At 34.6% G+C, this 14,328-nt stretch overlaps 1 protein-coding gene across 10 annotated transcripts in view; it reads right to left on the bottom strand.

Annotated features, from left to right (window-relative positions):
• The window catches only part of Dmd (dystrophin, muscular dystrophy), a 2,390,387-nt gene that overhangs the window by 1,411,096 nt on the left and 964,963 nt on the right, over nucleotides 1–14,328 (bottom strand). For all 10 annotated transcript variants that reach the window (XM_006527768.3, XM_017318379.2, XM_017318378.1 and 7 more), the window contains 2 exons: nucleotides 12,185–12,426; nucleotides 7,640–7,820 (listed from right to left, as the gene is read on the bottom strand). In XM_006527768.3, coding sequence (XP_006527831.1) covers nucleotides 7,640–7,820; nucleotides 12,185–12,426 — 423 coding nt within the window. The remainder of the gene's footprint in view (nucleotides 1–7,639; nucleotides 7,821–12,184; nucleotides 12,427–14,328) is intronic.

The following is a 14,328-nucleotide window of genomic DNA, read 5'->3' as shown; positions in this document are numbered from 1 at the left end:
AAGTACACTTAAATGCCGGTCTGGGTCCCAGAGGTTATTCAGTGGAAATCTCTAGCCCAGCCAGGTAGGAAGCTTCAATCAAAGGGGAAAGGGCATGATCAGGGAGGTGGAATTGCCTCAGCTGCCTCTTCTGCTGTTGCCATAGCTGCTGCTGCCACTGCTCTGTCTCTGCTGCCCCATAAGCAGCTGTTGCTCTGAGATGCTGGGCTGGCTGCACTGAGCTGAGTGGAGCAGGACTGAGCCTGCACAGCCTGTCTAGCCAGTGAGCAGAGCCAGTGTAGCTTCTGGTGGTGAAAGGATTGGGAGAGCATTCTCTTCCTAGGTGGCATTACAGCTCTTGTGACAGATGCTTTCAGACAATAGAGCAATTCTCACACACCTTTATTCCTTCTGCATAGGCTCTTATATACAGTTTGAAGGTGGCTTGGAATCTGACAGTAGGTGCTTGTTCTGAGATGTTAAGGATGCCTCAGTTACATGTGGAGGGGTTTGGCAGCAATACCCTATGTGACTGATAGCCACAATTCTCTCTGGGGGAGACGGGGGGGGGTTGTGATTATGTGACAGGGGCTTGGTGCTGGGAGCAGGCTAAGCTCCTACAGTCCCTTCAGGATATCCGGAGCTTTAAGCCTCAGCTCGACCTTACAGGGCTTCCTCTCACGGTCCAGCAGCCCACCTTAAAAATAAAATTATTATCCTTGAGAAGAGTTTTTGCTATCCTAGGTTTTTTTTGTTATTCCAGATAAATTTGCAGATTGCCCTTTGTAATTCGTTGAAGAATTGAGTTGGAATTTTGATGGGGATTGCATTGAATCTGTAGATTGCTTTTGGCAAGATAGCCAGTTTTACTATATTGATCCTGTCAATCCATGAGCATGGGAGATCTTTCCATCTTCTGAGATCTTCTTTAATTTCTTTCTTCAGAGACTTGAAGTTCTTATCATACAGATCTTTCACTTCCTTAGTTAGAGTCATGCCAAAGTATTTTATATTACCTGTGACTATTGAGAAGGGTGTTGTTTCCCTAATTTCTTTCTCAGCCTATTTATCTTTTGTGTAGAGAAAGGCCATTGAATTGTTTGAGTTAATTTTACATCCAGCTACTTCATTGAAGCTGTTTATCAGGCCTAAAGCTGTACTACAGAGCAATTGTGATAAAAATGGCATGGTACTGGTATAGCAACAGACAAGTAGACCAATGGAATAGAATTGAAGACCCAGAAATGAACCCACACACTTGATCTTTGACAAGGGAGCTAAAAGAATCCAGTGGAAAAAAGACAGCATTTTCAACAAATGGTGCTGGCACAACTGGTGGTTATCATGTGAATGCGAATTGATCCATTCCTATCTCCTCTACTAAGGTCAAATCTAAGTGGATCAAGGAATTCCACATAAAACCAGAGTCACTGAAACTTATAGAGGAGAAAGTAGGGAAAACCCCCGAAGATATGGGTACAGGAGAAAATTTCCTGAATAGAACAGCAATGGCTTGTGCTGTAAGATTGAGAATCAACAAATGGGACCTCATAAAAATGCAAAGCTTCTGCAAGGCAAGACACTGTCAATAAGACAAAAAGGACACCAACAGATTGGTAAAGTATCTTTACCTATCCTAAATCAGATAGGGAATTAATATTCAATATATATAAAGAACTCAAGAAGGTGGACTCCAGAAAATCAAATAACCCCATTAAAAAAATGAGGCTCAGAGCTAAACAAAGAATTCTCACCTGAGGAATACCGAATGGCTGAGAAGCACCTGATAAAATGTTTAACATCCTTAATCATCAGGGAAATGCAAATCAAAACAACCCTGAGATTCCACCTCACACCAGTCAGAATGGCTAAGATAAAAAAATTCATGTGACAGCAGATGCTGGCAAGGATGTGGAGAAAGAGGAACACTCCTCCATTGTTGGTGGGATTGCAAGCTTTCACAATCACTCTGGAAATCAGTCTGGTGGTTCCTCAGAAAATTGGACATAGTACTACCAGAGGATCCTGCAATACCTCTCCTGGGCATATATCCAGAAGATGTCCCAACCGGTAAGAAGGACACATGCTCCACTATGTTCATAGCAGCCTTATTTATAATAGCTAGAAGGTGGAGAGAAACCAGATGCCCCTCAACAAAGGAATGGATACAGGAAATGTGGTACATTTACACAATGGAGTACTACTCAGCTATTAAAAAGAATGAATTTATGAAATTCCTAGGCAAATGGATGGACCTGGAGGGCATCATCCTGAGCAAGGTAACCCAATCACAAAGGAACTCACACAATATGTACTCACTGATAAGTGGATACTAGCCCAAAACTTAGTATACCCAAGATATAAGATACAATTTGCCAAATGCATGAAACTCTAGAAGAATGAAGACCAAAGTGTGGACACTGTGCCCCTTCTTAGAATTGGGAACAAAACACCCATGGAAGGAGTTACAGAGACAAAGTTTGGAGCTGTGACAAAAGGATGGACCATCTAGAGACTGCCTTATCTAGGGATCCACCCCATAATCAGCTTCCAAACGCTGACACCACTGCATACACTAGCAAGATTTTGCTGAAAGGACCCAGATAGAGCTGTCTCTTGTGAGACTATGCCGGGGCCTAGCAAACACAGAAGTGGATGCTCACAGTCAGCTATTGGATGGATCACAGGATCCCAAATGGAGGAGCTAGAGAAAGTACCCAAGGAGCTAAAGGGATCTGCAACCCTGTAGGTGCAACAACATTATGAACTAACCAGTACCCCAGAGCTCTTGACTCTAACTACATATGTATCAAAAGATGGCCTAGTTGGCCATCACTGGAAAGAGAGGCCCTTCGGACACACAAACTTTATATGCCCCAGTACAGGGGAATGCCAGGGCCAAAAAAAAAAAAAAAGAAAAAAAAAAAAGAAAATGGGTGGGTAGGGAAGTGGGGGGGAGGGTATGGGGGACTTTTGGGATAGCATTGGAAATGTCATTGAGGAAAATACGTAATAAATAAAAAAAAAAGATTAAAAAAAATGAGGCTCAGAGCTAAACAAAGAATTCTCACCTTAGGAATACCGAATGGCTGAGAAGCACCTGATAAAATGTTCAACATCCTTAATCATCAGGGAAATGCAAATCAAAACAACCCTGAGATTCCACCTCACACCAGTCAGAATGGCTAAGATAAAAAATTCATGTGACAGCAGATGTTGGCAAGGATGTGGAGAAAGAGGAACACTCCTCCATTGTTGGTGGGATTGCAAGATTTCACAATCACTCTGGAAATCAGTCTGCTGGTTCCTCAGAAAATTGGGCATAGTACTACTGGAGGATCCTGCAATACCTCTCCTGGGCATATATCCAGAAGATGTTCCAACCGATAAGGAGGACACATGCTCCACTATGTTCATAGCAGCCTTATTTATAATAGCTAGAAGGTGGAGAGAAACCAGATGCCCCTCAACAGAGGAATGGATACAGAAAATATGGTACATTTACACAATGGAGTATTACTCAGCTGTTAAAAAGAATGAATTTATGAAATTCCTATGCAAATGGATGGACCTGGAGGGCATCATCCTGAGTGAGTTAACACAATCACAAAAGAACTCACACAATATGTACTCACTGATAAGTGGATATTAGCCCAGAAACTTAGAATACCCAAGATATAAGATACAATTTGCCAAATGCATGAAACTCTAGAAGAATGAAGACCAAAGTGTGGACACTGTGCCCCTTCTTAGAATTGGGAACAAAACACCCATGGAAGGAGTTACAGAGACAAAGTTTGGAGCTGAGAGGAAAGGATGAACCATCTAGAGACGGCCATATCCGGGGATCCATCCCACAATCAGCTTCCAAACGCTGACATCATCGCATACACTAGCAAGATTTTGCTGAAAGGACCCAGATATGTCTGTCTCTTGTGAGACTATGCTGGGGCCAGGCCAACACAGAAGTGGATGCTCACAGTCAGTTATTGGATGGATCACAGGGCCCCTCAATGGAGGAGCTAGAGAAAGTACCCAAGGAGCTGAAGCAATCTGCAATCCTATAGGTGGAACAACAATATGAACTAACCAATACCCCACCCTGGATCTTGTGTCTCTATCTGCATATGAATCAGTAGATGGCCTAGTTGGCCCTCAGTGGAAAGAGAGGCCCATTGGTCATGCAAACTTTATATGCCTTAGTACAGGGGAATGCCAGGGCCAAGAAGTGTGAGTAGGTGGTTGGGGGAGTAGGTGGGGGAGCATGTGGGGCACTTTTGGGATAGCATTGGAAATGTACATGAAATAAATACCCCCCCAAAAAAGAAAAAAATTAAAATTATTATCAAATACATTGTAAATTATAAAAATTGTATATGTTTCTTCAAAAAGGAATGTGAATTACACTGATGTGGTTATACGGTATGTACAGGGTTTAAATATAAACCTGTAATATATATGTGTGTGTGTGTATGTATGTATATGTTTATATATTATATATATTTATGTAAATATATATAATATATTTACAATGGTTGTGTTCAGTTAAACATAAATATATATTTAGAAGCAAATAATTTATGCATTTGATAAATGAGAAGTATATATTCATATTTGTTATATTATGGAACAACCCAAAGTAATGTTAAATCAAGAATGATATATATTAACTATTTACTTATGTTTTAAAATAGCATATATTACCTAAAGCTAAGATCTTAACATCTATATATTTACAGATAATAGTCAGTAGCTACATAAGCAGATGGGAAGAAAAAAAGGAACACATGAAAAATGTCTTTTACTGAGACATAATAAAGTAAAAAAAAAACTAGACAAAAATTTTAATTTAGAGCTATAAGAATTAACTACAATTCGTCTTATTTAGAACCTTAATTCATTTTCATAGTATTGAATGTTAGTTACAAGTCAAAAGTCTTGAATATATCACCATAGAAAGCATTTTAATAGTTATAAAATTTTATTTTCCTATCTCTGGAAAGGAGAATCGTCATTCCCTATAACATTGGTGATCTTGTATCTACAATATTACTTCCTTGGGGGCTCCATCTAATAGTCATTTTTATCCTTGCATGAGTCTACTTCAAAGTGATCTTATTCAGAATCCCTATTATTTCCACTTTTTTTTTCCTGTTTCTCTGAACTTATATTCCATTTATTATTTTATTCATCAGCAGGAGTCTTTTTCCAGAAATATGGATATAGTTATCCAATTCACTTCAATTACACTAAATAAATATTTTACCAGGCACTCATGGACATAGCAAATGTCAAACTAAACTGGTCCTCATCCTTCTGGTAGTAAACTAGGTCTTTCTGACTTCCTTTATTTTTCCTGGACTCTTCTTTAACCTTGGTCAAATTCCCTAGTTGCTGTTCCTCTCAAAACACTTTCTCTAACTTAGTACATAGAGAGCACTTGGTTATGTTATATGTTATGTTCAAAGGACATCTCTCTAGTATTATATTTCCTAACTCTTGTATTATTACAACCTTTGATAGTATCATTCAGATTTTTTTGTTTCAATGATCTATTTTCAAAGTTTCATAAGGACATAAATACTGTTTTAAGTATTCAATGCTGAATATTTTTGTTGCACAAACCATAATTTGCTAACTCAATTTATTTGCAAATGAATCAAGATCAATGACTTGTGATCATCAGTAATTATGCCATGATAAGGGCATAGTAAACAGCTAGACACTGAAATTAACAGAATGTATGTTATAATTTGGTATACTTTTCTTTTGCAATGTATTTCATATTTGGTTCAATAGGTGTTTTCCAGAAGAGTAGGCAAAATTATTAGAAATACTCTTATACATATAATTGTGTGGCAAATGTGTTCTCCCTGTGCCCCATTGAGCCTTTCCTTCTAGCCCATCTACATGACTTTTGACACTTGACCACCCAGTTGATTCCAAGGACACACTAGGCTGGGACTCAGGTATGGAAACACAAGTCAGGAAAGATTTACAAATAATTTTCGTGTGTACACCAATGATTATATGGCATGACGATTATATCAATGAGTACTTAATCAAAATAAATAGTAAATTTTTACATTATAGTAACATAAAATCTCAGCTATCAATATGGCTATGCCTGAATCCTTTCAACTGAAGATTGAACCTAGTAGGCATATGAGAATTAAAATAACTTTCCAGTTAGTTAAGATGATCAGATATAGAATACCCTTTCCAATTATTTGATTTTAAAGGAAATTTATGTATTCATGAAAAAATAAAATATAGTGATGCTAAGATGAATGAAAAACTAGGTTATTAAAAAAATATATATATTTTTGCTCATTTGAAGCTCATCTGCAAATATGTTGCAATCCACTAGAGGGAGCTGATATCATTTTAAAGTTTTACTGACTGATTTCCTAAGAGAAAAATAAAACCTTTAGTAAAACTGTTTTACAAAGTAGAAGAAGAAAAAAAAAAGCATATTATAAACTTAATTTTATTTAAACAAAATGAAGCTAGAAAAGCTAGAAAGGCTTCATTCATATCCAAATTCTCTAGAAATGTTTTGTTTTTGTTTTTGTTTTTGTTTTTTGTTTGTTTGTTTGTTTGTTTTTTGAGACAGGGTTTCTCTGTGTAGCCCTGGCTGTCCTGGAACTCACTTTGTAGACCAGGCTGGCCTCAAACTCAGAAATCTGCCTCCCGAGTGGTGGGATTAAAGGCGTGGGACACCATACCAGGCTCTAGAAATGTTTTAAATACCTTTTTTTAAAAAAAATATTTACAAAGGCAATCAAGAAGAAAATGCATGCATTATTGCTCTACTTTTATCTTCTATTTCATTAAGAAAACAAAGAAAATAAAAAGAGGATTTATGTAATTACTGAGTTCCAAAAGTAAAATATAGCCCAAAGGATAATTTGTCCTTTCCTAAGATTCAGTTCCCACAAGGATGTAGTTCTCAGATGACCTGACAGAGCATCAAAAGATACCTGTACAAATATCTCCACCTACACAAAAAAAATATTGTGAAAGTCTACTGAACTGGTCCTTTATTTTTAACAATGCTCAAAACTCCTGATTCTGGAATTCATAACCCACCATGGAGAAGTTATATCTGTAAAATTATGGTTTATTTGCTTTTATCCAAAAGCATCAGAATATTGAAGGTGAAAAAAGATACATTTTCTTGTACAATGTGAGTATTTTGTCATTTGTTAGTGGAAAGAGGAAAATTCCATTGTTTTTAGTTCTTAATATTTTATTAACACATAACCCATTAAAAGAATCGGACTGAAGGGGATGAAGGGCTTTGCAACCCGGTAGAAGGAACAGTAATATCAACCAACCAGATACCCCAGAGCTCCCAGGGACTAAATCACCAACCTAGGAGTACACATGGAGGGACCCTTGACTCTAGCTGCAAATGTAGCTTGTTAGGCACTAATGGGAGGAGAGGCCCTTGGTCCTGGGAAGGCTAGATGCTCCAGTGTAGGGGAATGCAGGGCCAGGAGGTAGGAGTGGGTGGGGCAGGTGGGAGAACACCCTCATAGTAGCAGTGGGAGGGGGGATGAGATAGAGGGTTTAGCCTTGGGGGACTGGGAAAGGGGATAACATTTGAAATGTAAATAAAGAAAATATCCAATTAAAAAAAAGTGTTTTTACTTACTTGTCTGTAGCTCTTTCTCTTTGGCCCTCACACCATCAAAGATGTGGTTAAAATGATTAGTAAAGGCCACAAAGTCTGCATCCAGAAACATTGGCCCCTGTCCCTTTTCTTTCAGTTGTAGACTCTGAATTTTTAATTGCTCAATTTGAGGCTGAAGAGCTGACAATCTGTTGACTTCATCCTGCATCATAATTCAGAGTATTAAAAATATGTAACTTTGAAACTTTGCATATACTGTATTTTCACAAAGAAAGTTGTTCATAGCCAGTGATAGGAGATCAGGTTAATGTCCTTAACAAATATTTAAGAAATATTCCTAATAATACTATTGTAATGCAACTTACCAATGTAAGAATTCTTTAACACTTTGCTCCTTTTGTATCATCATATATGATATACTTTAATTTCAGAATATTATCATTTAGACTATTAAAGAACACAGACATGTTTGTTTGCAACATACTTTAATTGACTAAAAATTTCTAAAATAAATCATATAAAGACATTTTTCTTTAATCCTTTTTTCTTCAAAATTGTCTTTAAATTCTAAGGTCATTGAGTGGATAATTTTCTATTCATATTTGTAAAATATAAATAGTATATACTTAATATAGTATATGAATTTATAAATCTCTATATAATATAGATTATCTGTGCCTATCCGATTATATATATATGTATATATTTACATATGATATAATCTCTCCATTTATCAGGTCACATTTCTTCTTTTTAGTAGTCAATTATTAATTACCCTTTTAACTAGGAACTGTCCATGTTTCCTACTCTCCTGTCATAAATAGTATTCAAATCATAGAATCTGCTTTCAATATCAACTTTACACTGCTTTGAATGATAAATTCACATGTACAATGCTTTCAAGCCCACTATAGTACTCCATGTATCTATGTGGTTCTAAGAAACTTAAATGTGGGTAGTGTAAATTGAGGTACATTAATTAGATGAAAATGAACACTAAATTATGAAGGCAGAACATGAAATGTTTATAATATAACCTACCACTTAAATGCTGATTAAAGCTTGCAATGATAGTTTTGACTAATAAGGCTACATAAAACATATTAATGGATATTTTTCCAGTTTCCTTTTATATTTCCATTGTGTTCTATTGTTTGACAGTTTCCTACAAGCCCTGAATAAAACTTGGTTGTTTTTATTCATCTTTCCCACCTTTCATTCCTCTACTTCTTAGGTTGCCCAAACTGTTCTTTTTAAAAAATCCCCCTCCTAGCCATTGAGTTTATGTTTAATTTCCTACCAAAGTTGGGGTGGAATATTATTTACTGGAGTAAGTAAATAATAAGTGCCTAAAACCCTGAATAAAATGACACCCCATCCCTGAGCAAATATTAACTACTATACAGGTCATCAAAAAGGGGTTCTGCCACATTGGTTTCCTCATGAATAAATATTTAATATTTTAAATTATTCATAAATATTTAATATTTTAAATTATTAATACCATTTGAATTTGGGATTTGTATTTTTCAGTTATATTGTTTGCTATATAATTATTTTAGTGTCATTTTTAGTAAGTTGTAATGAATTTATATTATTTCCTATATAGTTTACTTATACCATAACAAATAGTTTTAAATTCTCCTTCTTAATGGATTTTTACCATGCTTGCTTACTTATAATTCATATCTATGCTAACTTTCTAAAGTACTTAGGTTCATTTAGTACTTAATATGCAAAAATCATGATAATTAAAATTAAAAATGAGATCATATGTTAATTAGATGGAGAGGAAATTTTTAAAATTATAGCAATTAGTAACTAAATTTAAATATGAGCTTAGCGGAAATCAGACTAAAATGGCAAAATAAATTGTTGATTTTGGATACATGTATGCTTATCTGGAGAATCCTATTTTATGACTATTGATTTGAGGTATGTTTTCTTACAAATTTTCTCATGGGGGCAAGAATATAAATGGGTTTTGTGGTTGGTATATGCATGGTCCAGGGAGCAGCACTATTAGAAGGTGAGGTACTGTTAGAGTAGATATAGCCTTTCACTATTAGAAGGTGAGGTACTGTTAGAGTAGATATAGCCTTTTTTGGAGTAGGTGTGCAACTCTCAGTGGGGCCTTAAGGCCATCATCCTAGCTACCTGGAAGGGAGTATTATGCTAGCAGCCTTCAGGTGAAGATGAGGACTCTCAGCATCTCCTGCATCATGCTTGCCTGGACAATGCCATCTTTCTGCCTTGATGATACAGGACTGAATTTCTCAATCTGTAAGCCAGCCACTATTAAATATTGTCCTTATAAGAGTTGCCTTGGTCATGGTGTCTGTTCACAGAAGTAAAACCCTAACTGACTCAGAAGTTGATACCAGGGACTGGGGTATTGCTGTTGATAAGCCTGACCATGCTTTTGTTTGGGCAATGTTATTTTCTTCTGATTTCAGAATATATAATGAGAAGTTGCTACTGACAATTTGCTTTAGAATTTGAATTTTGAAGACATAATGTTCATTTTGAAATGAACTGTTCAATTTAGAAAACTTGTGAACAATTAGCCATTGTTTACAGAAAGGAAATTGTTGTCCTTATTCCATAGAATAAGACATCATCCATGAATGTGTATCTGACATTGAAATTCAGTACATTTAAATAACACCAAATAGGAGCCTTTTCCCCCTCAGGAAATGTAAACATATTCCTTACAAATCTGAGAAGTCTTTCTTGCCTCTGCTATACTAGAGAATGAGCTAAATTCATATTCTAATATTTTAAAAGATTCAAAGTAAATAATGAAATGAACTCAATAAGAAATTGATTACCAAACACCAATATGATTTCACTAATATAGTCTTAATTCATCAGTGAATGACAGTATTCTTATGCCACTAATATTTTATTTATACAAATTAATAAAATTTTAAAAACCAAAAGTTCAAACAGAAAGGAAAAAGATGAGAGAGAGAGAGAGAGAGAGAGAGAGAGAGAGAGAGAGAGAGAGAGAGAGAGAGAGAGAACTTAGTGCTAACAGGATTGGTAACTTTCTTAGTGAGTGTAGTAAATAAATAATTTCATATTGAATAATTCCATAGATACATACCAAGGAGGAATGAAGGATCTACCCATTGGTCTTCCCTCTTCTTGATTTTCTTGTGTTTTGCAAATTGTATCTTGGGTATTCTGTGTTTCTGGGCTAATATCCACTTATCAGTGAGTGCATATCTAATGACTTCTTTAAAATATTTAGAAATAAAATTCTATAGTTTGTATGTTTGCTTATTAATGCAAAGATGTTTTGCAGGGAATTCTTTTTTTTAAACTATATTTTTGAGTCTCTTTACTTTGTAGGAAATTTACTGAAACTAAAGAAGAAAATTAAAACTTTTTTCCTTGTTTCAGAACTTATTTATATTTCACAGTAACATTTGAGTTTAGTGTTTTTTCCAGGCCAGCACTGTCAGGTGTCCATCTCCAGACAGCCTTCACTTAAATCATTCTTGTTAAAAGCATACAGATTAATTTCTTTTTATACTATATATATGTATATATATACATATATATACATATATATATACACACATACATACATACATACATACATGTATATTTAATTTAGCCTCTAATCAAGTTCTTGTTCTGTATGAATTGCATGCCACTAACTCTAAGGACTGAGGAAGGCCAAGTTCTTTTCAGAACTATTAATTCTTCATTTTTATCACTTGAACATGAGCTCTTTTATTTCCTTACTTGGACCCTTTAGTGCCACTTCTACCTTGTTTGCTCTCTCTCTTCTCATGACCCAGGAGATTTTCAAATCATACCTCCTTATTCTTTGCCTCCTAATTAAGTCTAGTCAGTGGGGAGCCATGTCCAGATTCTTCAGGCAGGGAGGATGATAAAATTGGTTATTTTTCTTGCTCTATTTCCATGCAGGCGCCTTGGATTCACTCCCAAGGCTGTGTTTATTATAAGTCTCTCATTCTCTCCTGGGTTTTCAAAATGTTTATACTATTTCTTTGTGGCTCTAGAGAGGGAATAGCTGGGCTTAACTTGGTCTTTCTTTGAGGTTCATCTATAGAGCAAGGACATTAGAAATATATCTCTTTGAGAAGAAATACTACTCAAAATTTCCAGTCTTCTATGTGCCACTAGTTTTATAGATTTCTCTTTTATCTCATTGTACCCCATAAGCTCTTTTTAGATATTTGTTTTGCATATAATTTTTCATAATGTGACTGGATTTTTACATGTGAAAAGTGTTTCAGAGCACTGCCTAGTCTTTTATAAGAAACATGTTTTCTATGCTTCCTATCTCACCCATCTGTAAAACTGACAAAATCAAGTAGCCATGTAAAAATTGCATAAATCAACTCTGGAATTAACGCATCAATTCAGTACTTATTTAAACTGATATTCTTTACAAATTTTGATCTTCACTGTACAGAGCTCAATGCCTGGGCGTTGAAATTCTCATTACCAGAGTTTGCTTTGGCCCTCTTGCAATTTGCCAAGAAGCACCTTTTGATCATGCTTAAAGTGGAAGGAGGAAAACCTTACCTTACAAATTTTTAACTGGCTTTTAATTGCTGTTGGCTCTGATAGGGTGGTAGACTGGGTTTTCAACAAGTTTTCGGCAGTAGTTGTCATCTGTTCCAATTGTTGTAGCTGATTATAAAAGGTAATGATGTTGGTTTGATACTCTAGCCAGTTAACTCTCTCACTCAGCAATTGGCAGAATTCTGTCCACCGGCTGTTCAGTTGTTCTGAAGCTTGTCTGATACTTTCAGCATTAACACCCTCTACAAAGAAAACCAAAATACATATCCCATGAAGACACAGTCAAAAAGACATGCTCTGGAAACCAATGACCTTATAAAAAGTAAATAAATAAATAAATAAATAAATAAATAAATAAATAAAATATATAAAATAAAAATAATATGTAAAATATACACAAAACTATTTGGCATATAATAATTTCAAACAAACTCATTAAATTATTGATGAAGTTTCAAAGGGTCATATCTAATTAGAAACTGGAAATTTTTAGATATGAATCTTATCATAGAACATAAATATCCTGAAATAACAAAGAGATAAAAAAATAATAGAAAAGATTCAAAAAACAGAAAAACTGACCAATTTGTAATGAGAGTTGATCGTGGATAACTTATACTCTAGATGTTTGTAAATAAATTTTAAATAAAATATGTATTGTTAATATAAATTATAAGAATAACTCATAGTTTCATTTAAAAAAGTTCTTAGGGATATTGTTTGTATGGTTTTTGAAAAAGAATACATATATATATGTATAATTATTCCCTTTTTATTCAGTAATTTCTCCAAAAATATAGGACTATTCATTGACTCATGATGTAAAGCAATCATTTGGAAAAATAAGTTATCTGAAAAGATTTTCATTTATAAATGTTGACGTTTATCTGCAGCTTTCAAGTGGAAACACAAGGATATATTTAATTCTCTGTAATACCCACTTTATGTCAGAGAATACAATTATCTTTTAGACATGTATTAGATGATAGAAAATGTATAAGGTCTTAATTATCTGGCAATGTGACATATGACTAAGGCAATTTATATACATGCTACAGAGCAAGAAAATGTAGCAACCTCATAATATGTAACCAGCTAACACAAAGATTATAGAGTTAGTTCACAAAAATAAGATTTTCATAGATACACTAGTTTAGATGAAACCCCCTTAATAAATTGTAGCATATCTTAAATAGATTTAAAAATAGATTAAACCTGATATGATACATTTTTAAATACAATTATATTGGCACTCATAGTTATTTTGAAACACTTGGTATTTGGAGATTTCCTATTCCAGCATTGATGCACAGCAATCCCAATGAACAAAAGCTCTGTGTCTTCAAATATCTGAGGAAAAAAATTATTTAAAAGAAGACCAAATTGCTTAAGAGAATCAATTGTGTGTATTTACTTAAATTCAAATTAGAATTAAGGAGAGCCAAGTGTTTAAATTGCCTGGTATATACATAAATAGCAAATATAAAGCCTGTTGTGAATCTAGCTTATATAATACTCCCACTTTACGCTTCTGAAAGATTAAAAGTATGAAAAAAATCTATGTAATTCTACACTGTTATTATTTTGTCTTCTTTTACTTTTCTCTGATTAGATCTTCTAATTTTTGATTTGTTAAAATTATACTATTCTGTAAAGCCAGACAATAACTTGGAAACATTAATCTAACCATAGAAATTTCAAAGTATGATATCACATAGGAGGACATCAAAAAAAAAAAAAAAACAGCCTCTATAAATACCACTGGCAAATTCTTTTTCTTTGTTTTTGGCTAATATATTTTAAAGGGAAATAATTGGGAAAAAGATGCACCTAACCCTCAAGAGACTGGAGGCCCCAGGGAATTTAGAGGTCTGTGGGATTGGGGGTGGGGACATCCTTGTGGAGACAGAGGAATAGGTAGATGGTTTTGAAAAAGTCAGAGGGTAGACAAGGAGGGGAATAAAATCTGGAATGTAAAGCAAACAAACAAATAAATAAATAAATAAACATTAAAAAACAAACAAAACAAAATAGAAGGATAAAAAGCAATAGATACTTTGATCTCTGTACCTGGCCATAAAAGAAACTCATGGATTCCTATGATTAATTTTTCTTCCAAATTCCTGAATATTTAAAGATACTGT

This window comes from Mus musculus, chromosome X, assembly GCF_000001635.26.
Source record: "Mus musculus strain C57BL/6J chromosome X, GRCm38.p6 C57BL/6J".
Classification (NCBI taxonomy): Eukaryota; Metazoa; Chordata; class Mammalia; order Rodentia; family Muridae; genus Mus; species Mus musculus.
The sequence above is the reverse complement of the archived record's forward strand: the minus strand, read 5'-3'. Positions and strand labels throughout refer to the sequence as shown.